Genomic DNA, 26,445 nt, shown 5'->3' on the forward strand with positions numbered 1-26,445 from the left:
ATCGACAGGCATTTAATCAGTCTTGAGAATTTTTAGTAGAAAAGATCATTTCTCAAAGATCTGTGAAAGTAAAAGCAAGTGAGTCCAACTGATCTTCATGTTTTGAAAAGAAGTCTAAAGACACGCTGTTTTGGTAGTACTGAAATTGAAATACTTACTGCAGAGATGCCTAAAATGCATCACAAGCACTAAGAGACGAATGCATAGCAACTGACAATTAATGTACGTAGTATATAATTTAAACCACACAGGTACAGAGTACAATATCATGTCATAAACTGTTTTAAACTACTGACATTTGAAAGTACTGATTAAAAGCTGTGTACATATAGTTAGTTTTGTAAGGCCAAAAGGTGGCTTCACTTGTATAGGAATTATTGTTGTGAACTGAAGAATAAACGTAAGATTATTTTCAGATAGCTACACTTAAAGAAGTTAATTTTATCATTGTTAATGTTAGAGATATTTGGCGTGTGAGAATATATGTCAGCACAAACATCGACTTGTAGTTTTCCAAACACCATTAGAAAAGTTTTGCAAATTCTTTAGCGTGGATACAGACTTTATGTTGTCTCAAAATTCTTTTTCAATACTTTTACTTCAGCTATTGATTATCTTTCCTTAAGCAGATCACTTTTTGTACTTTGCATTTACTGTCAGCCCTTTCCTAATCTGTAGAATTTCTCAGCAGTTTTCCCAAGTCTGACAGTTAGCACAGAGAGTTAAGACTGTGAACTGTAATTCCTGCAGTGCAGGGTTTGAGTCTGTTTCTCCTCATTTGTTTATTGTGTGATCTTATACAAGTCACATAACCAGACAGTGCTTAAGAGCAACTGGGAATCTGGGCTAGACTCCTCAGTGCTCTCCTGGATTGGAAGCCTAGCCACTACCTATATGTAATTTGAAGTCATAATGAGTCACAGTTTATTGAAATGGTAGTGAGCTACTTTTACAGTGTGAGAATTCAACAGAACTCTGAAATACTCACTTCTTGCATTTAACCAACTTCATCAATTTCTTGAGAACATACTTCCTACTGCAAAAACATTTTTCTCAATGCATTACTATTAATGGCTTAGTACATTCACTATGCAGACATTTGGTAACCAACATGTCAGCAATTTTGTATCACTTCTTTGGCAAGGAACTTTTCACCAGTAATTTATTTAGTATACATTCAACATGTGCCATTCTACTATGCTTTTTCATGCAATTCTTTCATATACATTTAAAAATGATGTCACCTACTTTACTCTTATGGCTTAGATTCTGTTTCTATCAGTCTGATTTTTGGGTGTGGCAAAAAAGTCACAAGGTAAGCTACAACTAAAGCTTGCATTTCAGTCTGAGTTTTAGTGAACATACTTCAAGCAAAGCAAACTCCATAGACTGCAGCTCAGAAAATCTCCTTCAGAACATACCTTTGAACTATCAGTCTTCTTCTTTCGGCTTTTTCCCGGTTAGGGGTTGCCACAGCGGATCACCTGTCCGCTCATGATTGGCAGTGGAGTTTTACGGTGCCAAGGTGCCAGCCCGATGCCCAACCTTCCACAGAAAGCACACGCATGCACACACTCACACCTAGGGTCAATTTGGAGTATCCAATCCATCTACAGCATGTCTTTGGAATGTGGAAGGAAACTAGAACACCTGGAGGAAACCCACATGACCACAGGGAGGACATGGAGACTCCACACAGAAGGCACCCCAGCCGAGAATTGAACTGGGGAACCTCTTGCTGTGAGGTGGCAATGTTAACTGCTGCACCACCATGGCCACCCACACCTTTGAACTATCAGTCTATCAAGACTTTATTAAACAATGGAATTTATTAAACAATGGAAGTGTTGTTCCCCCACCCCTGATTCAAGGAACTACTAATTGCAGTACAATTTTTTTATAGTAATTGTTATTCCAATTGACTTAAAAACAGTGTCAAACATGTCTGAGTTAAATTCCAAAACAGATCTGTTAATATACTGATTTACTTCCATGTATTCAGTCACATATGCAACAGCAACAACTACAAAAAGTTTTCTTTCTTCACTGACATGCATAAACATTTTTAAGACATGGTTAATTTCTGAGCATAAATGGTATTAACATTCAATCAAGAAACCATTCCTTCTGAGTTTGTTAGATATACTCATTAAGCTTTAGTACTCTGACAAGTTAAATAAACAAAAATGTTCCTTTTCTGTATTTCTTTGATGTATATTCCCCATTTGATGTGCACTTTAAAGTTTAAATTCACTTTAGCTTATATGAAGTCTATACTAGAAACGGTATATTATCAACGTATGTCCACATTAAAACACTAATGTAGTGGCTTAAAACCACATCAAGTCAGACATCAGGAAATTTCACTGAAATGCAGTGCATTTTCCACCTTTCATTATTTTCATTTTACTACATAAATCACAAGAATTGCAAATCTTTGACTTTTACTGAATGCACAAAGGCTGCATTTATAAATTAAATTATGCACTTACTGAAGTAAAACTGGTACATTAATATACAAGCTTGATAACTATTTGAATACTTTCAGATTAGTTCTCAAACCTAAATGCCAGAATTGACATGGTTCACCAAAGTTTAATAAATCATAAATCTCCCTAGTCTCATTATTTGCCAAAGGCACAGGCTGATCACACCCATAGAACAACTGCCCCCCTTTGCCCTTCCTTAGTTATGGTTCTGGTGTAGGTTCCATCCTGGACTAGATGGATTATAATCTATGGACAATAAACACTGCAAAGACTAAATTGTTTTTGGTGTATGCTACACTAAGGCTTTCACAGGCACTACCTTTCCCCACTACCGTCCTCTTTGAGTGCTTAGTCTGAGTCTGTGTCTAAGCTGTCAGTCCTTAGAATTATTCGTACTAATTTATTGACATTTAGGGACTAGGTGTCAGGTGTTGTGAAGTCTCAGTTTATGTACTTTCAATGCAGTAATATCCCATTGATTAGATATCCTATCAGATAGCATGATCCCACTAACATTAATGTTTGACTGGCATCTTTTCACTCAGACTACTGTAATGTTATATGCCTGGTACTCTTTGAGAAAGCTCTTAAACGTCTGCAGTAGGTAAAAGACTTGGCAGTGAGGGTAGTGAGCAGCGTATTTGTTCTGAATACATTACTCTGGTTTTACACAAATCATGTTTCCTCCTTTTGTGGCAAGGTCTGCCTTTAAGATACTGAGTCTGTGTTTCTAACCTTTGCATGATCAGGGCCCTCCCTCTCTTAAGATGGCGCTAGTGTCACATTCTGTGATTTGTTTAATTTCTCCTGATGTTTAGGGTTTCTAATACTGCAACAAGAATGGACCCATTCCTAAGTCAGGGTTCTATTAAAAGTCAGGAAACTAGTATTGCTTTGATCTTTGATATTTGCCAAGAGTGAACTTATGAGCACCTGCATTGTATCCAGAATTTCCTCTTTCTGAAGTTCAAATGTAATTGCTAATATTGGTAACATATGCTTGAAAATTGATTTTATTAGCTCTGATGCTCCTATCGGTATTGAAACTGTCTGTGGTATTTATTCCGTATGGCTGCAGTTTCTGCTTGCATACCTTGCTACTCTACAAGTTTACGGTTCTCGATATACAAAACACTGCAGCCTCTAGTTGTAGCCCTTTCAGTAATTAATGATATTTTTCTTTCTCTAGTTTCTTTACTTCTCATTTCTCTTACTATTCAATTGTCCCATGTGATCAATGTGTCTTCAGTTTCCTCATGGTTTATGTTTCCAGTGCTTCTCAGCTACTTGTTTGTTGTAATATCTGGACAATTCCCATTACAAGAATTTTACCTTTATGGAGCCTCAGGCATAAATATATCACAAACAGTAGTAACATTTGCAGCTGTTTCTAATCATGTACTATGGAACCTGCATGTGCCTGTATCTCCCACATATTCTATAGACTGTGCAGACCAGCATGCACATAATCCACTGTCTTAACCTTTAATCTTTTGGCTTAAATTCACATTTCCAGTAATTCTCTGTGCATAATACTACAATTGAGGGATTTCCAGATTTCTTCCCTTCCCTTCCCTTCCCTTTCCTTTCCCTTTCCTTTCCTTTTCTTTCCTTTCCTTTCCTTCCCATTCCTTCTTTCCTTCCCTTTCCTTCCCTTATCTTTCCTTTCCTTCCCTTCCCTTTCCTTTCCTTTTCTTTCCTTTCCTTCCCATTCCTTCTCTTTCCTTCCCTTCCCATTCCTTCTCTTTCCTTTCCTGCCCTTCCCTTTCCTTCCCTTCCCTTTCCTTCCCATTCCTTCTCTTTCCTTCCCTTCCCTTTCCTTCTCTTTCCTTTCCTTCCCTTCCCTTTCCTTTCCTTCCCTTCCCTTTCCTTTCCTTTTCTTTTCTTTCCTTTCCTTCCCATTCCTTCTCTTTCCTTCCCTTCCCTTTTCTTCTCTTTCCTTCCCTTCCATTTCCTTTCCTTCCCTTCCCTTTCCTTCCCTTCCCTTTCCTTCCCTTCCATTTCCTTTCCTTCCCTTCCCTTTCCTTCCCCTTGCTTTCCTTACCTTCTGGTCACATAATTTGTATTCTTTGTTTTTCTGGCAGTTTCTGCTGCTGTCGCCTGTTTTTTTTTTTTTTTTTAAATTTCTGGTATACTTTCATTACCACTTCTTTCTGAAATTCTTCTGTCAGTCTAGCAAAAGATGTCATGTTAGACTTTCTTCCAAGGAAGGACTGTTAATGTATATCAAGGTGTGACTGAAATCTTCTGGCTGGCATTGTTTCATCTACCAAACCACTCCTCTGTAGTAGGTGATACCTCTTTTTGATTCAGCTAATTCTGTAACCTCCTTTAGGGGGTCCCTGAAGTACTATCTGTTTAGTTAGGGTATCCTAATTTTAGGCAGCACTATGTAGGTGAGTCAGTGGCTTTACTTAATGTTTTGCTTTTCCAGTATCATACTTATATGTGTTGCAGTTGTTACTATTTATAGTCCTTTTTATTTTCCATAACTATATGCTTAATTTGCAGATATGTTAATTTAAGATTTTTATATTATTAAGTTATAATGTAATATCATGTAATGCAAAAAACTTATGCAAAGAACAAGACATCTCAGACAAATATGAACCTAAAACTGGTTACATTCTTTCTTATAATTTATATTTTCCTCTGCAGTGTTGATCCAAAGACAAACACATTTAGGTGATTCTATTCCTAGTGGGCATACTACTAGTTGGTAATTTGTGTTCTAATCTGATAAATAAAGAAGCTCTGTACAAAGCATGTTTTTTTTCTGTTGACCAACAGATTTACCATTAGGGCATCAAAATGTTTCCTTCCTATAAATATAACTGTATAATTCGTCTCCTGTCATGTTAACACGTGTCTAAATCAAAGTGGCAATAAGAATACCTAACAAACTACCAACATACGCTAAAAGTAATTTATTAACCTTTAGTGAGCTTTTCCAACCTTGTATATTCTTAATGATCCAAACAAGCAAAGTCAAGTAGTCAGATAAAGGCCGAAACAGCACTAAACAGTAAAATGTAAAAGAAAAAAACTGGAGCTCCGAACACCATGGCTTAAAGGTTGAATAAACTACAGTAATAAAAAAGGTAAGCACTTTTGCGGAAAATAAACCCGCTTCTTCAGAAAATATAAAAAAGCTACACAAACCACACACATTTATATAAAAAATTCAAAAAGGCATTCTCCAATGAAAACAATGTTCCAGTCTAAAAACACAGCCAGTAGAGGAAACTGGCCAATAGAGATGCGCTGTATTAACACACCCCTTTAGGTTCATAGATTAGTACTAGGCTAACTGCCCTTGCAAGCCATTTTAAGCCTAGCTAATTATCCCCTGTGAGATTCAAACCCTGTACCTTGTGTTTGTAAGGCAAACATCTTAACCATTAAGCCACCTAAACATGAATATTAAAACAATGACATGGAAAATGTATCAGAACCAATAATATTATCAAAAAGGTACACATCTTTCTGATATTTAAATATTAATGTGTGACGGGATGAGACGTAAGAAACTTCGGGGACATCCATAATCAGAAGAGTATGAGTACATTAGCTCAATGTGTTATAGAGAATGGGAGCAGACACAGTTTTATTTTCCTGCATTAGAATTAGTGTCTTAAATTTCAGGGGGGGGTGGGGACTTTAAGAATATCATGGGAAAGAAGGAAATTAAATGGATACTTCTTTTAAAAGGAAATGTATTTCCAGGGCTGAATGAACATGTGTCTTTGAAGCCAGTTCTTATAAGGTCTGAAGAGGCATGTTTGTTTTCTGCGAAAGTGCTTACTTTTTTATTAAAGTTTTAAGCAGTGGTGTTCGGAGATCCAGTTTTTTTCTTTTACACATTCTTAATGATCATCTGTGTAAGTTCCATCACATTCTAGGTACTTTTGCACTTAAGTCTATCACCCTGTCTTCCTCAGTCTCAGGAATGCAAGCAGTATCATAACCAACTAATATGTCTCCTTAATTTGAATCGGCACCCATACTGAGCATCACTTAATGAACTGTAGCATGTCAATGCTCCTTTGCAGACAGGCCTGCCTGTTTTAGGGTTAAATAAAATCTCAGTCAATACAAATTAAACTGCCTTGAAGACATAAATGCTCAGATCACTCTCTTTCTGCATTTCTGTATTCACTGTTTCAAGGTTGGGGGAAATTACAGAGTTCTGTTAACAAGCAACACTTTCCTGAACCATTATTAACAGAAACTACAGCACTCTGTAATTTCTTTTAGGTACATTTTTGGAAAAGTGGCTTATATTAGCATTAAATGTATTATGGAATCCAATGTATCTCATCATATCCTCTCTGCTATGTTCTGCAACCTAATCCAAAAGAATCACAACTCTGTCCGTGATCATAAAATGGGCTACCAGTTCCATGTCTACAAATCCCTCCTCTGTCTATATGAATTCCCTCATGGTATACTTCCTAGTTATCCGAAGCGACATTAAGAAATGCATATTTAATAGCTTCCAGTTACAAACCTGCTAGACTGGAGTATTTTGTACCTACACCAAGGACTCCAAAGGTAAATGCTTCACCTCCTGTCCTAAATGGATGCCTGTTGCCCATTCCTAATTTACTCAGTAGGACTGTGGTACAGGCTGATATACTACTGGTTTAAGTGTTAGTTGACTGTGAATTGTTTAGACCCAAGCACCATATTTAATAAATAATTTCTTCTGACCATAAGTAATGATACTCGAAGGGCTTAAGCAATCATTGCCAGACTGTAAAGACATACAACACACTTATTTCACGAGTCAAGGAAATTGGTGACCTTGTAGGGGATTTAAAATGGAAAGTCACTAAACCTGAAGCAAAGTAACTTAGACAGTAAAACTTGGTTAAAAAACATTTTTATGTTAGATTAATTTATGTGGTGTGAGTTCTTTTCATGGTTATACGAAATAACAATGTTTCTCTCTCTTTTTTTTTGTTTCTCTCACAAGCCTTCCCTTGGGGTAAAGAAGCCTTCAAAAGCTTTGTTGTACGTGATCCTGAGTCCTGTTGGACCTTACTTTTCAACTGGAAGTTTCAATCCAGTCTCACTGTGGGCTGACCCAAAATATGTGCGAGCCTGGAAGGGAGGAACTGGTGACTGCAAAATGGGAGGGTAATATATATATATATATATACTATACACTTTCTGCTTTTTACCTTTTCTTCCTCAATTTGAAACCTTTTAGCTTCCTGTTCACTCATTTCCTTTCTTTCTCTCCTTTACTTTCTTTTTTATTCTCTCTCTTCCTTCCTGTGCATATGCTATTGCTAGAGCGCATGAAGAACAAAACTTGATATTTGCACGATTCTTTGTGTGCAACTAAATGACATAAACTGTAAAACCTGCTTAGGTAAAGATCTCTATGGCACATTACACTTTCCTGCACTTTAAGTAATATGGTGGCACTAAGCCGTAACTGTAATATTTCAGTATCTTAGGTAGCAATATACTCTGTAACTTAAAACATATTACAAATAATGCCAATGACTTTCCAGGATGCCACTGCAAGTATGTCCACAAAAAAAAAAAAAAAAACAAACAAACAAAGAAACCCCCAAACATATTGTTGTTAGGCTTTAAACTAATTGTTGAAGTGTGAATGTGCTAAATGTGCATTCTTGCATGTGTGTGGTTCTGTAAGAATATGTGTCTGTGTGTTTGTGTAGTGCATCTATGTGTACGATTAGTTGTGTATGTGTGTCTAAATGCACACCTGCATTTATGCATGGGTGTTTGTGAGTACATGTGCCTACTTGTGTGCATGTGTAATTTTGGGCAAATGCATGTGTATTGTGTGTGTGTGTGTGTGTGTGTGTGTGTGTGTGTGTGTGTGTGTGTGTGTGTGTGTGTGTGTGTATACCTGTTTATGAAAAATAAGATGCTTTATTTTTCGAGATTCTTGTATTTTTTTCTTGCCAGTGACCGAGTGGCTTTCATTCTAAATGCTGTGCTAAGAATATTTAAGATACAACAACAAATATGTCATCCTTCCCCTTCTCTATCATCTTAAGGAATTACGGTGCTTCAATATTTGCACAATATGAGGCAATAGATCATGGCTGCCAGCAAGTGTTGTGGCTATATGGAGAAGATCATCAAATAACTGAAGTTGGAACCATGAATCTTTTCCTGTACTGGATCAATGACAATGGAGGTAACTAAATATATTATTTGCTGTGTAAACGAGTCACCAAATACTTGTCTCTTGAGCAAACTAAACAGTTTGTTCTTTCTTTTGTCAGATAAATTATACTGCAAGTAATGTAGAATATGCTGTACTGGATTAATGAGCAGGAGATAATATGTGGTATTTTATACCAAATGAATGAGAAAATCATTAATATGAATGAATCAGAATTCTGCCAAGGAGAACAGAGCATGATGTCATGTACCCTTGACTGAAAAGGACAGAATTAATGCAAGATCTTTCTTCTTGTAATAATAGAAAAGGGTATTGCTGTTTCCTCAGCCTGAGATACAAGGACATCTGTATTGTTGACTTCTCACAGAATAAGAAACAATGGGGTGTAATACATGAGATCTGAAACAAAGGTAGTCTGTTAATGCTTTAATGCAAATTCTTATGGGATAAATAAAGATAGTAAAAAGTCACTCTCAAATATCTATTTATCTATCTATATCTCTGTCTAGGTATATGTATACACACACACACATATATATATATATATATATATATATATATATATATATATATATATATATATATCCCCTACGAAGTCCCGAACGCACAGAATCCTGATGCCCAAAATACCGTCACGAAAAACCCAAAACCCCACATTACTGACAGACCAGAAGCACGAAATTCAAAATCCCGATGTTAAGGGATTTTGAGATAGCACTTCTGGTGTTGTGGTTCAGGTAAGTATGTGTGTGTAAGTGTGTTTGTGAGGAGCTTTAGTGTGTGTAAGTGTGTGATGTGACTGTGGTGTGTGCGTGTGTGTGTGTGTGTGTGTGTGTGTGTGTGTGTGTGTGTGTGTGTGTGTGTGTGTGTGTGTGTGAGGGATTGTAATTTGTGGGTGTGAGTTTGCCTTGTGTATATGTTTGTGCGATCTCAGAGTTAGAATAATAAAGTAGGGGGTGTGTGTGGGAGGGCACAGCCCCCCACATGGGGTTTCAGGGGGGCATAGCCCCCCTGCTTATCTTTAGTGTAGGGTGGTTTGTTTGGTTATGGGGGAGGGTGTGTGTATGTTTGTGTGTGTGCTGTATGTATGTATTAGTTTCGCGATTTTGAATTTCGCGCTTTCAACGTTTTGGTAATGTGGGGTTTCGGGCTTTTCATCTCGTTATTTTGGGCATCGGGATTCTGTGCGTTCGGGATTTCATAGGGGACCCAAATATATATATATATATATATATATATATATATATATATATATATATATATATATATGTGTGTGTGTGTGTTTGTGTATATACATTCCATTTTCAGGGTATTAAATACCTCCTTGTTTTTCTAAAGCTAGGAATCCAACCATCTTAAAAATACTTTATTTCACAAGCAAACAAGCAAAGCTTTCAAGTCATACAAACTCTTTGTCAATGCATGGAAGAATTAATTCAATTGCTTCTAACACAAGTATTTATTTCAAATGCCAACCTATCACAACCTGATTCCACATCACATGACATAATCTAAAAAAACTTATAAAAAGCATATGAAAAGCATAAAATGCTACTTCATATAAATACTAAACCAAAAATGAAATATAAAAAAGTCAATACAATTTTGATATATTAATTTAATATCATATATAAAATTAATACATAGTCCTGTTTACATTTTAAAATAGATTTCATACTATTTGTAGTATGTAACCCTGGAGATGAGGCTGCTCTAAAGTAGTTGATCCATCTATATTCTGCCATCTGAGTTATGTTTACTAAATCACCCCGTCTTATGTATATGCATTTTCTGAAGCGCCATGAATTTAAAAATATGCTCACAACCTCACTGTTTGATAGGTTTGGTTAATGCATTTGTATCACTATTCGTATGGATATCTGATACATGCAATGCTATCCTTTCTTTGAACTTTTGAGTAGTTTTTCCTATATAAAAACATCCACACTTCCTGCCGGTAGCAAAATATATAACATTTTCAGTATATATCACAAACGCATTGTCTAAAAATTCCTCTGTGCATTGAAAAAGAGTTTTTAAAAATTGAAAACTTTGTTTTCTTGTGAAATAAAGTATTTATTTTAAGTCAATATATGCTATTTATTTTCTCCAGGCAAAGTTCGTATATAATGCCTTTAATCTCCTTTCCAGTGAAAATTATTTAACTCTTGTTTTTCATAATCTAGATACGTGTATCAATTTGAAGTTAATTCAATAAATTCTGCTTATGCAAACTAAATAACAGACAAACATTTTTAGTAATACAAGGAAAAATGTATACTGTAAATTTTACTCTGGAAAACTTTAAAGAATGCACCTATCCATGATTTACTAATTCCCATACTCTTGGGGATCCTTTCTAACTTTTTTCTAATATCCTCCCATGCATTTCAATCACAGCAGCCATTTCCCTCCCTCTTAAGATAAGAACTGATGCTAGGTATGATGTGCAAGGCCAAGGAATATGACAAATCCACAGCTGCTACTAAGTAATATGTGATAAGCTATGCGTATGAGTTCCAGATCTGCATTGTTGATACCAAATAATATGTGAGGAGAAACTGGCATTAAGAACATTCAACAAATTTATACTTTTATTTAACTAGTAGGACCTCCCACAACCCATAAAAGCTTTTCATTATATAGCTACAGAACAAACCGATAGTCATTGGCTTCCCAGTATTTCATCTTCCTTGGTCTGGGTCCAGTGCCTACTAGAGCAGTCTTACTCTGAGTTATCCAAAGTTATTTTTCAGGGACACACACATATACACACACACACACACACACACACACACACACACACACACACACACACACACACACAGACACATCCATGTACAGAAATACACACACACACACACACACACACACACACACACACACACACACACACACACACACACACACACACACACACACACACACACTCATACATGGAGTGTTTCTCAAAGGGAGATGCTAATAACTATCCAATGCCATTATCTCTTTCCTACTTTCTTGGTAATCCTACCACAAGCCAGTCCAGTCTGGCACTAACTTTTTATTTACTGAATAGTTTTATAGTGAGTCAACCAATATATTAAGATATAACTAAGCAGTCCCTCTTCAAATTGGCAGATGCAAATTATCATATAGCAATACTGTGCCAATACCCATGTGACAGCCTCTCTTTACCCCAATCCAGTAATCAAGGAGCCTCAATTCTCACCACTGACACTGGTGAGAGATGGTCACTAAGAACACAAATGGATTTATACAGTATTTCAAATGTAGTTCTCCGTATCAAGCACAGTTTCCCCCAAGAGCACACAGAGAATACACTGCAAACGTGGGAGTGGACTCTCTGTCTCTATAGATCCAATACAAAACTCATACTTTGGAGCACTGTGTCCCAGTTCCAAGTAACTGACACACCCACAACTGGGTATTTGATTTTCACACACACACACACACACACACACACACACACACACACACACACACACACACACACAGTCCTAGGAAAAGCTGTCACAGATTTACTAGCTGTGCCCCTTTCTGCCCACACTTTAAGGTAACCACACTGCCACCAGTCAATTACGCTAAGGTTCTTACAAGGGTATTCAATTATACTGAATAAAATCAATACAAAGCAGCCTGGCTTTTCAAAGTAGCCAAGGCATTACTAAAATAAGCACAAGTACTCTCAAGCTATTAAAAGTAATCTCAAAAAGATCAGCTACAAAGAAATATATAAAAATATTTAATAATAAACAATAAAATAGAAAACATGAAAATACTATGTATCTAAGTAGAATAAACACCAGAGTTTCAATCACAGGGGAAATAAAAATAACACAGGTGGACAGCTTCACACTGATGCAGAAAATAATACTTAACTAATCTCACTGTATTTCTTTGACTGTCTAAAGATTAAATGTTCCCTAGTTAACTTAATTAGTACAGCAAGGCAAGATAGGATGCTGAGATGCTTACTTCCACAAGGCAAGGTGATAAGCTTCAAACTAACTGAACTGTACTCAGCTATGATAATCTTTTATATCAGGTTTAAAAAAAAAACAAATCAAAAGAAAAAAAACTCCTGTGAGAGTTCCATCCTCTCAGTGTTGTTTATAGAATGGCATCACATTTTACCATCTGACTCTGGCACAATACACACTCAAAGTCACTCCAAGATCTGCTGCAGCGCCTAAAAATACAGAGCAACCTCAAAAACCTCCACTCTTCCCCTCCAGAATTCAAAGAGTTCAGACACACACATTCAATCAGCCACAACAACACTGCTGATGCATTTCCAGCATAAGCAATCATGCAAGTCAGTGTGATAGTCAAATGACAGAAAACCACCCACAAAACTCCAGCCAATCATGCTGGCATATGTTAAACATGCACTGCCCCATTCTTCCTGACACAGATGGCAATACCTTGCCTCATCACAACCCATGTAAACTAATAGGTGGATTATCAGCAACAGTTTTGTTGTAACTGAATAATAATAAACAAAATTTATTCAACAGAAACTCAAGCAGTACAGTTGAACAACATAATACGCAAGCAAGTAATTGATTATATAGGGAATGATAAAGCAAAAGATATTGTAGTTGGCAAAATAACAATACTAATTACATCTGAATAATCATATTCTTACCACTTTCTGGAGAATACTTTACCAATGATTATTTGGAAACATTTAGTAACTGAAAGTGGTTCACTGGCCATTTCTCAGTGTTTGAACTCACAGACTCAGGAAAGCAGACTAATGTCTTTTTCCTTTTCAGTCCATGCATGTGATCATTGCATCCACCTGAGCTACCACCAACTCAAGCTTATGGAACCTCAGTTTTATATCTCATCCAAAGGATGAGAGACTCAGGAGTGCAACCCCTCCTCCCATCAACATTTTAAGCCAAGTCTCATCTGCCTAAGGTAGTAGCGTAGGTGGATCTAAACAATTCCAGGGCACCTATTAAAAAGAGTAGATGGAAGCCCCCTGATCTAGCAAACAATTCTTTTTAAGAATTTTCTGGAGAAGTTTGCTTTTAGCAAGGCTTTTTATTTATTTATTTCATTTTTTCCCATTTTATTTAGGCATTTATTTACAAATGTACAATCAAAACAGTTGCACTCTATTTACAGCATTATTCCAATAATCAGTCTCACTCCCAAAGCAGTGTATGCATTCAGCATGTTTTTATCGAATACATGTGCACTTTAACATTTTCCCACATTGCAGTTCTCCAGCTGTTACTCCTGCAACTTTTTTTCATATTTTCTGTGTACTACGACAGTCTTTTTCACTCGTTACTTGTAATTTACTCTTCATCATCTGACAAGACATAAATGGAAATATTTAAGCTGTTCTACTAATTTGCAGATTCTGCTACTATGCATCGCACATTACAGAAATCATTCCAGAGAATGGGATAATGAAAGTGAGGGAAGAATAATGTGATTTTTGTATACACTACATGGAGTAAAATAATTAGTTGCAGCAATACCTCCAACTGTCCTGAACTTTGCAGAATGCCTCTGAGCTAGTGTCATATTTTTGCCCAGTCACTTGTACATTTTGATGTTCTGGCAATTCACTGATGATTATAGCCCTTTAGTAATGCTAGGCTTTAGAGTTTTATGTGTGTTATAGTTCAGAAAATACACGTCAGTGCAAACCCATTGTTCTATTAACTTTTTAAATGAATTAGAGTAATACTTAAAGAAAAAAAGCCTTTGTTCTCCCACTATTTCTGAATTTAATGAGATTTTTTTTTTAATTTTTAAAACCATCAGACCTCATCTTACCAGCTTTGTCCGAGGCCCCACATCCATGCCAGGTCTACTAGCCATTTTACTACCCCCAGGACTACTCCAGTAATGTTGGGACAGGTTCTCGATCCTAGGGACGTCCTTGGGACTCATCCATCTGTGCTTCTGTCTGGGGGGGGGGTCTTTTAAATGCCACACTCATATCCCCTTCCTCACCCTTCATGCTCATCAACTATTTCTGAGGTCAACACTCCTCTCTTAACCATGCCTCCACTTAGCGAGCATCCTCCATGTAAGGACAGGATTCCCTGCTGCTTCATCAGTCATATGAGCCTATTCAAAACCAGGGTGCCTGGGCCATAGTCAGAGCTTTAAACCTCTATGGGCTTTGACGTGAATTCTTGAGCAGAGAAGTTCAAGGTACAGGTGTTGGCACTTGGAATAACATTATGCAAATTCACTATTACAACTGTTTGCTTATAATGGGTTCAAAGGTGTGTCCTTTGTGTAGTTAAGAAAATGAAGCATGACTGTGCAATCCCTGCCTTAAAGCTCTTTGTAGAGATCCATGTTAACTGATAACATGCTGGGGAGGGATGGTGCCTCCTCTTCTGCTTCCTCTTTGTGACACTGAGAAGAAGTTGGGCAAATCTGACAGCTGTTACAGGAATACCTGTTTTATCAGGGAAGAACAAGTGGCAGAGAAAGAAGAGGTAGATGTTTAGTAATAGTTATAAAGAAAAACTACATTAAATAAAATTAAAACAAGTGAATTGATGGTTGTTTTTTCTCTACCACATTAAACAGAGCTAAGCAAATAAAAACAAGTAAGTACTCTCCACATATTTTATTACAAATGTTCCTGGATTGGGCATTGGAAATCATCTATTTGCTTTTTTCAGTTATTTAACCTGCCTATTACATAATATAGCCTTTAGCATACAACTCTCCTTTGTTTTTCATGATCATAGTATTTGTAGCATTCAGTTATGCATTGCAGCAATTCTGACATTGGGATTTAGAGATATGGATGAAACATTAACAAGTCAGTGATAAAAGTATGATAAATTGAAATTACATAATGATCGCCAGTAAAAATAAAATGGTAAAGCAAGAAGGATCAATTCATGCATATTACAACGAGAAAGAAAAGAGGTGAAGTGGGACCGTATGGCAGTGCCTGCTCTTTCGTTTAAATGATGAACTCTTTTCCTGTAATTCACCTCATGGCTCTGTCTTAGTTAGCAGAGACAGTTTTGGGACAGGATATGCTGCTGTGTTGAAACTGTGGTTAAGCATTGTATAAGCGGAACCTGAAAAGATTACAAAAACTTGTGCTGCACATCTTAACAGAAAATATTTTTGTTTTATCCCTGAACTGAAGCATTACAAAAGCCTGTATGACACATCATTATAGAAAACAAAATATTATCCTTAGTCTGTGACTAGCATTGCTTTAGTTTATTAGACTAACACTCTGTCAAGTCCAATTTCTTAATCTTTACAAGATGTAACACATACCTCTCAACTGTCCAGATTTTTGCAGAATGTCCAGATTTTTGCCTTATATTTTTGGTCTGCTCCTCATAAATCTTTGCTTTTCTGACAAATGATTGGTAAATAATTGAAAATAAAAGTCAGAAAATAATGATAGGCATTTGAGTTTCAGACTTTATACCCTTCAGAAAATTCATGCTAAAGGAAAATCCGTTATTGCATCCACTTTTTAAGTTTATAAGAGCAATATTTAAAAATTGTGCATATGTTTGGGCCTATGAACCCCCATTACTTATGGCTTTGTCCAGGTACGGAGGTACTTCAGGAACCATGATCTGCATCTTTTGTCAGTGCACATTATATATACAGTCAAATAAACTACCAAAAAAGTCATACAGTATCTAGCCATCTACTGACAAGTTTTTTAACGAATCATGACTGTAAATTACACAATGGAACAAAACTGCAAAGCATTTTCTGGACACTGTCTGGAAGTGTAAGGATTGGAATGAGAAAAAAAGAAGACAAATAAAAACAAAATGCTGTAATCTTCTTACTGCACTCATTTCCATGACCTGAAATAGGAACACTCCTCACTCGTTAAATTACAATTGTTTCTCCTAGTAGAAAGCCCACTAAACATGCCTTTTTTGCCTTTCCCCAGACAGTGCTAGTGCTATTTTTTTCTTGCATTTTCTTTGCCAGCTTTCGTTCACGTTGAATCTCTTGCTTCCCCAAGATTCCTTCTCACTCTGTGGCCATCACACCTCGGGGGGGGGGTGTAATCTGTATATGCTCCATCACTGGGTAGGTCTTGTCCCTGTAGATGGAAAGAATTCTCAGCAAACAGCCAATGGATGGCCCTACTTCTTGGGAGGTGGAGCAAATAAGCCAGTAATGTTATATTGTAGCCAGCTGGACTTTTCAGTTAGGCCCTACCACCACTAATAGGGTGGGCTGATGTCACCTATATGGCCATGCAGTGGTGGACCACCTATACAGAGTCATGCACCTCTTTGCCCAGCAACCTATAATATCACCATTACTCATCACAGCCTCGGTATTGTCACTGGTGCTTCTGAAACTGCCAGGTGTCCAGAATGTCCTTACATCTTCCCCCATAACAGGCGAGCAGTCAAAGTCTTTTCATCCACTTCCTTCCAGCTAGCTCCAACAGATGCCAGAGATTCTAATGAGATTGTGTTTATGGGTTCTAACCATGTCTGACAATCTGTACCATTCTAATACAGACGTGCGCTGCTAGCAATCTGTTTGTTAATCATGAATTAGAGGTTATGCTTCATTTTAGCTAAAAATCACCAATGCATATCAACATTGTATAGTATAGTCCGTAGATGCTAAGTCACAGTTTCCCCGGGGTCTGACATATGTGCTTCAGTTCATTACATCCACTTATGCATCAAGAGAATTTTTGGTTTAGGTCTATCCAATAGTATTTCCTTTATATGTTATTCTGTACCCAGCAAAAAAGTGTATATGGTACACCTACTTGAGAGTTATCTCACTGAAGTCAACTTGATTGTGAACAATAGACCAAGCAGGCATCCATTGAAGCAAATTTTACATAAGGACAAAACACACCCCTTGATCTCCAATAACTGGGCTATGAATAGATTGAAACTGTGATGAATAACAAATGGCGTACATTCCCATGTTCATATGAGTCACCATTCAGAGTGTACTCAGATATCAGCAGTTGTTCCCCACTGCTTATACCATCCGCTTCTCCTCACTGAAATCATTGCAGAATAATACTTGTATTTAATGACAACAGAAGCAGGTAATACCAAGACATCTCTTTATTTATTCATTCATTAGTTTTATTTAGGATCAGAAATAATGATACGAAAAAAAGAGCATGAAACAGGTAAAAAAGCAAATGCAGGCAATAAAGTAAATCTCTGTGTAAGTGAAACATGGTAACCTTACAGCCTGCTTTTTCTCACTGATGAACGTTCCATAATTTACTGTAACTTTTCAAAATGTAAGGATTCTTTAAAGAGCCATTGACATTTATCAAGTGAGAAGGTCAGTGGTAATAGTTACAGATTTTTAACATGGGTTTTTGTAGACATTGATTCTCGAAAAGCAAGTCAAAATAAAAAGAACACATATAAGGTATAATTTTGAAGACTATCAGATGTGTTACAGACCTCTTGTAATGCATTTTAAACAGTTCCATCCAACATATTGCCACACATGAATACTAACACATATGCATAAATGCAGAAAGTAATTTTTTTGTACTGAGATTTCTTGAAGAAATTAGGAAATATTTATACGTGTGTGTGTGTGTGTGTGTGTGTGTGTGTGTGTGTGTGTGTGTGTGTGTGTGTGTGTGTGTGTGTGTGTGTATGTATGTCTCTCTCTCTCTCTCTCTCTCTTTCCATCTCTATATATGCATTATATTATGATCTGCAAGTATAAAATGCAACATTAAAGGTGATCAAATAAGAGATTGTCTGTTACTATATCAACACCATTTGTTGAAGCTTGGTATAGCTATGCAAACACAGTTTCTACATATTTTTATGCCAAAGCTTTTCTAGGAGATGTAAATTCAGTACTGTACAAACTGGATACATTAAATGTACTATGTAGTGTCTGAAGTAACAGTGAAATGGCATACAGAACAAAATGTGTATTAATAGCAATGTCTTGAAGCCTCAGTAACAGCCTTTTAATATTTATTATATCTGATACAACATTTTCACATCTATCAATATAAGCTTATATCTGATATGAAAGGTAGTATTACATAAAAATTGACTGTAATACTACAGAAGAGATATTATAAGACTCGAATGTTAGTTTTTATAAGTGTCAACTGTGTATATTGCCACACAAATTCTACATTTTGGTGAATTGCAATCGATGAAAGTTTAATGTAGCCAATATGGTTGCACTTAGAAATAAGTATTGCAGAAAACACAGAGAGGTTTTCAGATCGTAGCTGATGACTTTTAAGAAAATATGTGTCCGAGAACAATAGAGTTACACAAGAAAGAGTGAAAAAAATGATCTGCTGAAGAGGGGGTCAATTAAGAGAGGGGAATTATGATGGCTGAGATGGATGCTGTTTTAAAGGTTGCTAAACAAGATAGCTCACCTGGGAAGTATGACATCGGGTATAATTTTTAATAGGCAAATGAGAATGACTGAGAAGGACATTTTCCTAAACATACTGCATTATGGTTGAGAGGGGTTTAAGCTGGGAGAATAGTACAGTAGTAATTTTAAATTCATATGGAGGAAAATGAAAAATAATGCCTCATTAATTGGCGACCATTAAACCTAGGTAACTGTTATTACAAGTGCAGCTGAGATTCAATTCTTAGAATGAAATTTTATACGCAAGTGTAGAGAAGGGAGAAAAACTAAAGATAATGTGCAGATTATTATGGAAATTGTTAATAGTATTGTCAGATTAAGGGGGAGTAAATGATAGCAGGAGTTGTAGGAAAAAATTGCTTGATTGAATCATGAGGACTTTGGAAGTATTTTAGAGGCATTTGGTTTAGGTGATAAAATGGCAAGTTTGATTAAAATAGCATGTGATGAGACATTGGTGAGGTCATTTGTTAGTGGGTGTTAAGATAAAAGGGTGAAGATAAATAGAAGAGCAAAACCATATGGGCTATAAGAGGAGTTTATTTGCTTTGGTGATGAATGGTGATCTACACACTGCTTCAAATAGGTTAAGAGAGGCAGAATGGAAGATTGAGGAGGATGGATTTCTTCTGATAGCATTTATGTAGATGATTTGCTGTTGCTGTTGATGAGGAATAGGAACTGCATGTGAGACAGAAAATAACTTACATTTTTTTGCAGTTTTGCTGTATTGCAGTTAAATAAGAATAAAACAAAGGGAATCAGGGGTTGTGTAAAACTGGGCTATATATATATATGTATATATATATATATATATATATATATATATATATATATATATATATGGGATCGGTACTGATCCCCAAAGGAACTTTTGACCGAAGCACAAACAGCCGGGCAGACTTCCGCAAAAGTATGCCTGCAGCTAGAGGGAGTCATGGGGGAATGACTGTTGTTGAAGAGATCGTACTACGGTGCAGATAAGGGAAAATTCCCTTTTCCTCACTGTAGTGTGATCTCAGAGTGAGAATATTAAAGTAGGGCGGTGTGCAGGCGGGCTTGACCCCTGCATAAAAGTAGATTTATTGTTTTTTCTTTTTTGTTTTTTTAAACGCACTTTAACAAAAAGTGTGTTCAGTGATATATATATATATATATATATATATATATATATATATATACATATGTGTGCGTGCATGTGTGTGTGTGTGTGTGTGTGTGCGTGTGTGTGTGCGTGTGTGTGTGTGTGTGTGTGTGTGTGTGTGTGTGTGTGTTCAACAACCCAAATCTGAAGCAGTAGGGGTTAAATCATGAGGAAATGACATTTATTTAAAGGAAAGCAGTTTATGTTAAGACAGCGGATTGAACTTACAGAGATAATTTGAGAAACAGAAATATGTGGACAAGTGTTAAACTCACTTGTCAAAAAAGCTTATTTCATAAATTAATTTTGTGAAATTAATTAATTGTCAGGTGTTAATATGTTTCTATTTTAGAAGAAATTTGAATTCTTAAACGTAGTGTTTACTATAATTTGGAGTTCTAGGCTGAAGCCATTGAAAAGAAGGATCCTTTGTAACTCAAATGAGAATGGAGATTTAGGTTTGTTGAACTTAATTGTTTTATTTAAATTTGTTTGGGTTATATGAAAAATTAGAGCACTATGTTACTGTTTAGTTGATTAGTGAAAAAAAAAAGAAAAAAAATTTAGGGAGTTATGTAAAATGTTAAAAAATAGATAAATGGTATCAGAATTTCAGTTTGAAAGTACTGGAATAAAGTTAATTTATGGAAATTATATATTAGGAATCTACCTTATGATAGGAATGCATGGTACAAAGCAGTTATGGCCAGATATTATATTGCAAATCTGTGTCAAAATATTTTATTTAATAATAAATATGTTATAATGAGCAGGTTACTTCAATACAAGTAATACTAGAGGGGGTTGATTTAAGGTGTCAATGAATAAAGTGATACTGAACAAATAACCAATTAAAGATCCATGAAGTATAACAGTGAGGAAGAGAGAACATGAAACACATATCAAGCTATGGAGATAAGTGATTTATTTTCTGTTCTTTCTGTCTTTCTTTTTTCTTTTTTGTTTGCATGAGAAAATTCTATTTGTTTGGTTATAAGCTAGTAGAGTTTGGAGAAAAGATATTGTTAAGCAAGCTAATATGGCACTGATATTGCATGGAAATAAAAAATAAAATAAAATACAAGCAGTTGAAGCAAATTATAAAATATTAATGCTTTTTTATGACATACATGATAATGCAGAATGGAAGAAAGTCTATGCAACAGAAATTGGGGAGGCCATCGTGCCTCTTTACTCATCCCTCATCAGGCCCATAATTGAGTACAATGCCCCTTTTGGGATGTACCTTACCAGACACCTGCAGCAACTGGAAAGACCCCAAAAGTACCTCACCAAGAGAATCAAAGGGCTCAAACAGATGCCATATGCTGCCCGGTTAAAGAAACTCCAGCTCTACTCAGTGGCATACCGCCTGCTCAGAGGCGATCTGTGCCTGACGTATAAAGCCATGTCCAACCCGGAATTAATGGACATGCTGCAGCTCAGAAAATCCAAATCCCATCGAGCTACGTGCTCGAGAGACTTGAACCTCAGCACTATAATAAATAGGACATGCTGGAGGGACAGATTCATAACCCAGAGGCTCCCTTCACTCTGGAATAAAATCCCAGTCCAGGTTAGGCAGAGTCCCTCACTGAATCTCTTCAAGAGGAATCTTGATGAGTGGATGGGAGATAGTAGGTTTACCCCGGGTATCACTTCTGTGTCACTGTTAGACAGAGGCACAGTATACTAACCTCGAAAAAGGGCATAGCAAAATAAATTTAAAATGGGTGGCGAAAGCCAAACGCACTCTGGCTAGGCTTATAAATGCCCTAGGACAGATAGCCTAGTATGAACCTATGAACCTATGAACAGAAATTGGGATCTGAAGGAATCATTTAAAAAAGATTAAATTGTGGTTATGGTAAAAAGGTGTTTGGGGGGGGGGTAAATGTAGAATGTTTTAAAAGTTTTGCCTTCACATGTGAATATGAGAATAAGAATATAATTTATTGATTCTGTTTTTATATGTTGTACGTAAGTATTGGGATGGTTTTAATAAAGTACCCCTACTCTTTTTGATTAATGACATGAGATCTTTTACATATACCTGAGGTGCTGCAGATGTAACATTCACATAAAGTCTCATCCAGAGGATGAGATATAAGCTGTGGAATGAAAAATAACTTCCTTATAATATTGAATGCATATTGATCAAAGAACCTTACAGAAGTCGAGAAAAAATTGTTTTGTTGTTTGCAAAGTTGTTAGAACATCTCTGTCTGAAGTCTTAAATCATCAAAGCGAATTTCAAGCAAACTGCAGTTATAGATTCATAGATTGTTACTAGGGTAATGACTCAGGGTCCTTTCAAGCCCAGTCACGTTTTCCCAAAAGAATAATGATGTCCTGTATCCAAATAAGACATTGAGAGCCAGGCATTTATAAACTATCTCTGTCCATAAGGGACATGGGTGCCAGGCCCTGTGTAAATTTCTTATTCCCCATCCTCTGGTCTAGGTTGCACTTAAACTGGATGATAGAACAACTCTGCTTCACATAGATGGGAAGCCTATTCCATCAGAGATGCAGTCTGTGGGACATATATCTATCTTTCCAGCATGTTCTGTTTAAGTTAAAGACCAAATTCATATCCTTAGCCCTTGTATCTGTTGACCATTTGACTTATGAATATGCAGGAAATTCTTAAGTGTGGGACTTGTGGATGCCTTGTAAGCCAGGCATAAATCACTCTCCGCAATCTATAGGAGACTAAGTAGAGACAATGGACTTTAAGGTGCTCTCCATAAGGCAGGTTTTTACATCTTGTATTCTGTTTGTAAGGAACCTCTGAGATTGCTCTACTTGCTGCATATGCCTGGTCAGGTACATACCAAAGGGAGTATTGTACTCTATGATTAGTCTCATAAGGGTTGAGTACAGTGGGATAATGACCTCTTTGGACCTGGATGTCATGCCCTTACTTATACGTTGAGCAACATAAAAGGATTTCCTCACCACTGTGACCACTTGGTGGCTGAATCTAAGGCTACTGTCTATGTTTGCAGCCAGATCCCTGACCACTGGGTTGTCTGTTAGGGGTGTGTATTTGTCATGCTAGTTAGCTGGGATGGTTGATTTCCCAAAGGGTACAATTATGCAATCCTTAGCACTGAGTTTAAGACCATGGCTTTGGCATAATTTCTTAGTCAGAGATAAGCCTTTTTAAAGTGTCTGCAGGGGAGTCGATGAAACTCCCCAGCCTGAAATCATCCACAAACTTAGTCAGCCATAAACATTCGGCATTTCCTTCCATTTCTGAAAAATAGATGCCAAAAAGGAGCAGGCCCAGTACAAACCCCTGTGGCACACCACTAGTGAGTAGCTTCCTGGTGGAGTTGGCCTCACCTATTTAAACCTCCTGGGTCATATTAGTGAGCCAGTTGGCTATCCAGCATGTAAATAAACAGGTTTACACCCAAATTAGTGAGTTTGTCTATAATGTCTGAGTGGGATATTGCCTCAAAACCCTTGCCAAGATTGAGGTAAACCCTGTGCAGTCTTGCCTTCATCCAATGCTTTGGTGACCTCTCAAAAATGGCCACCAGATTTAATAGGCATGACCTTCCTTTAACAAAGCTAAACTATCATTGGTCCAGCATTTGCAGGTTACCTAAGAAGTGTTTCTTAAAAAAAATAGATTAAAAGTTAAAAAGTTGAAGTAAATGGGGAGTGACAGATTAAAAGTACAATAAGTCAGTAAAAATAAGAAGTTTGTATATATTTGGCTATGACTGTAATAATTATGGCACAGGGATACAGTGGAAAAGATGGACATTTTGGTTTAACAATTTTTGCCACTGCTGTAAACATATCAAAGATGAAAAGACTTAAAGCTCTGTTATTACATATGTCTAAAGGCATATCAACAGATGAAGGGCTTAGTGCTCTGTTAATACGTATGGTCTGAGAAAGGGTGTTATAATATTGCATTTTATTTTAATAGCAAGCTTTCAGATGTGCAAAAAGTACTTCACAAGAACCACAACCCCAAGAAAAATGCACAGCTTATTTTTTTTAAGTTAGGAATACAGTTTGGGAAGAACAACAGACCAAACATTTGTATTACATAAGATTAAGAGAACTAGAAAGGGACATTCAAATTTCAGATATACGTATAAATTTAAATATGTGGATAATTCAAACTTGCAGGTCAGTACAAAAAGAAATACAATTTCAGAAACAAATGTAACATTATAAATTATCATTGGTTTTACAAGATAACTATAAGTGTTAGAAATGCAGGCAAAGATAATGGAGGGGGACAATTCCTACATAAAGGCCAGTATTTATCAAGTAAAAAAGATGTAAAACATGCAAAAAAGCTAAACTGCTTTAGCAGAACACGTGAAAGTTCAAGCATAGAAGACAAATATAAGACTTGTGCAGAGAAAGAGATATATAGGAACAGTAAAATGGTTGGAAGATGTTTAGCTGCATCAAAATGCTAAATGTTATATAAGGATGGAATTCGGAAGCAGAGTGGGCAAGAATACTTAAGTTACAAAAGATGCCTTCCACATTTCTTCAAAACATCATCAGCATCAGACCTCTTTGCTCTGTCTAGATATAAAATAAGGAGAAAGCGGTGAAAAGATTTGGGGGCGTCAATCAAATATAAATGTGACAAACACAAAGATGCTTGGATTTCTTTCATTTTCACAAAAATAAATTAATCAAATGTAGCATTGATTGAAAACCAAGGTGCTGCCATTGTATTCACAGGTTCCTAGGAACTGACTAGGCTATTGACTCTTGAGGTTCTTAAGAAGCCTAGCCTTGTATTCCCATGTTAGTTTTCAGCCCTTATATTTTGCAAAAAAAAATAAATCATAGATAACTTGAACAAGGAGATGTTATGACATTTACATGTTTCTCCTATACATGAGGGACAGGGGTATTAAACTGGGGGTAAATTTGTGGTTACCCATCCATTCATCTAAATTACATTTGAATAGAGTAACAGAAACACTTTGTTTTATGTGGAGAGAAAGACGGTTCCAAAGAAGCTGTGTTCTCTGTGATTCAAACCTGTTCCTCCAACATATTCTATTTATTTTGCAAAAGTGATTGAGATCCCTCGAGTGCGTGTTTATGATATTGGAGTTGTAAAAGTGTAACATGTTTGACAGAATAGGTTCTGCTGAAATTCTATATGCAAGGCAGAGATCGCCCAATCAGAAGTCTGCATGGTACTGAAAAGAGGGACAAGGCACTGCAATGGTCTGCATATTTTTTTGTGATTTAAGCCCTTCATTATTTAGTGAAAAAACATTGTGGTTGTTGTGGCAAGTGTTTGGACAGGTACATGTTGAAAGGAACATTATACTCAGTGATCAGCCTAATGAGTTCTGAGTACAGTGGAACAATTACATCCCTGGGTCTAGAGGCAGTAACTTTAGATATAAGTTGTGCAATGAAAAATAACTTCCTTACAACAGTGGATGTTTGGTGATCAAAGGACAGCTGGACAACATAGATTCCTAGATCCCTAACCATGGGATCAATTCAATATATTAGTTTTCTTTTGACGACAAAACAATCTCCACTCTCCATGCAGAAGCTGAAAAATCTGTATAAACCCTGTAATTATAATCAGTTTAAAGGTCAGTGCAAACTCAGAGTACGAAACAGTTCAGGAGTATTAATGTTCAGCATGCTATACTAAAATGCCTGTTATTACTGCTGGCTATCGAAGCTTAGAAAAGCAACTCTAGTGAGTAAGGGCAAGGTTATTTGAGATGGAATAGCTAACAAAGAAAACTGAATGAACTGTATTTGCAGCTTAGTCATTTTCTCTCAGAATAACTAAATTTTCAATTTTTCTTTCACGACTGGAGGAGGACAGGAAAAAATTGCAGCAGGTGCAGTAATGAATGCTAATTACTGATGTGAGTTTTTTGTTGATTGCAGATAATTCAGAATTTTAAGCAGCACACTTGTGCACATTGGATCTAGAGAGTGGATTATTGTTTGATTTAGTAACATTGCATCTAGAGAGTGGATTATTGTTTGATTGTTTGAGTAACATTTTCAGGGACAAAGCAGTGACATATGGAGAAAAGGAGAAAATTGTTAAAGTAATATATATATATATATATATATATATATATATATATATATATATATATAAAGAATAGTTATATATCAGATAAGCCCTGGGATTCAAAAAGGGCGACCAGGCTACCATTAGTGATAAGCCATAACGTGGGCAGCCAATCACTGGCGGATTCCCTTTCTGA

The 26,445-nt window shown here is 36.5% G+C and overlaps 1 protein-coding gene across 1 annotated transcript in view; it reads left to right on the forward strand.

The window, feature by feature from the left end:
* BCAT1 (branched chain amino acid transaminase 1) overlaps positions 1–26,445 on the forward strand; it is a 327,555-nt gene that overhangs the window by 221,129 nt on the left and 79,981 nt on the right. The window contains exons 6-7 of the mRNA XM_044087682.1: positions 7,468–7,631; positions 8,531–8,673. Of these exons, the coding sequence (XP_043943617.1) occupies positions 7,468–7,631; positions 8,531–8,673 (307 nt within the window). The remainder of the gene's footprint in view (positions 1–7,467; positions 7,632–8,530; positions 8,674–26,445) is intronic.

Source organism: Protopterus annectens, chromosome 11.part0 (assembly GCF_019279795.1).
Source record: "Protopterus annectens isolate FY-2018-M chromosome 11.part0, PAN1.0, whole genome shotgun sequence".
Classification (NCBI taxonomy): Eukaryota; Metazoa; Chordata; order Ceratodontiformes; family Protopteridae; genus Protopterus; species Protopterus annectens.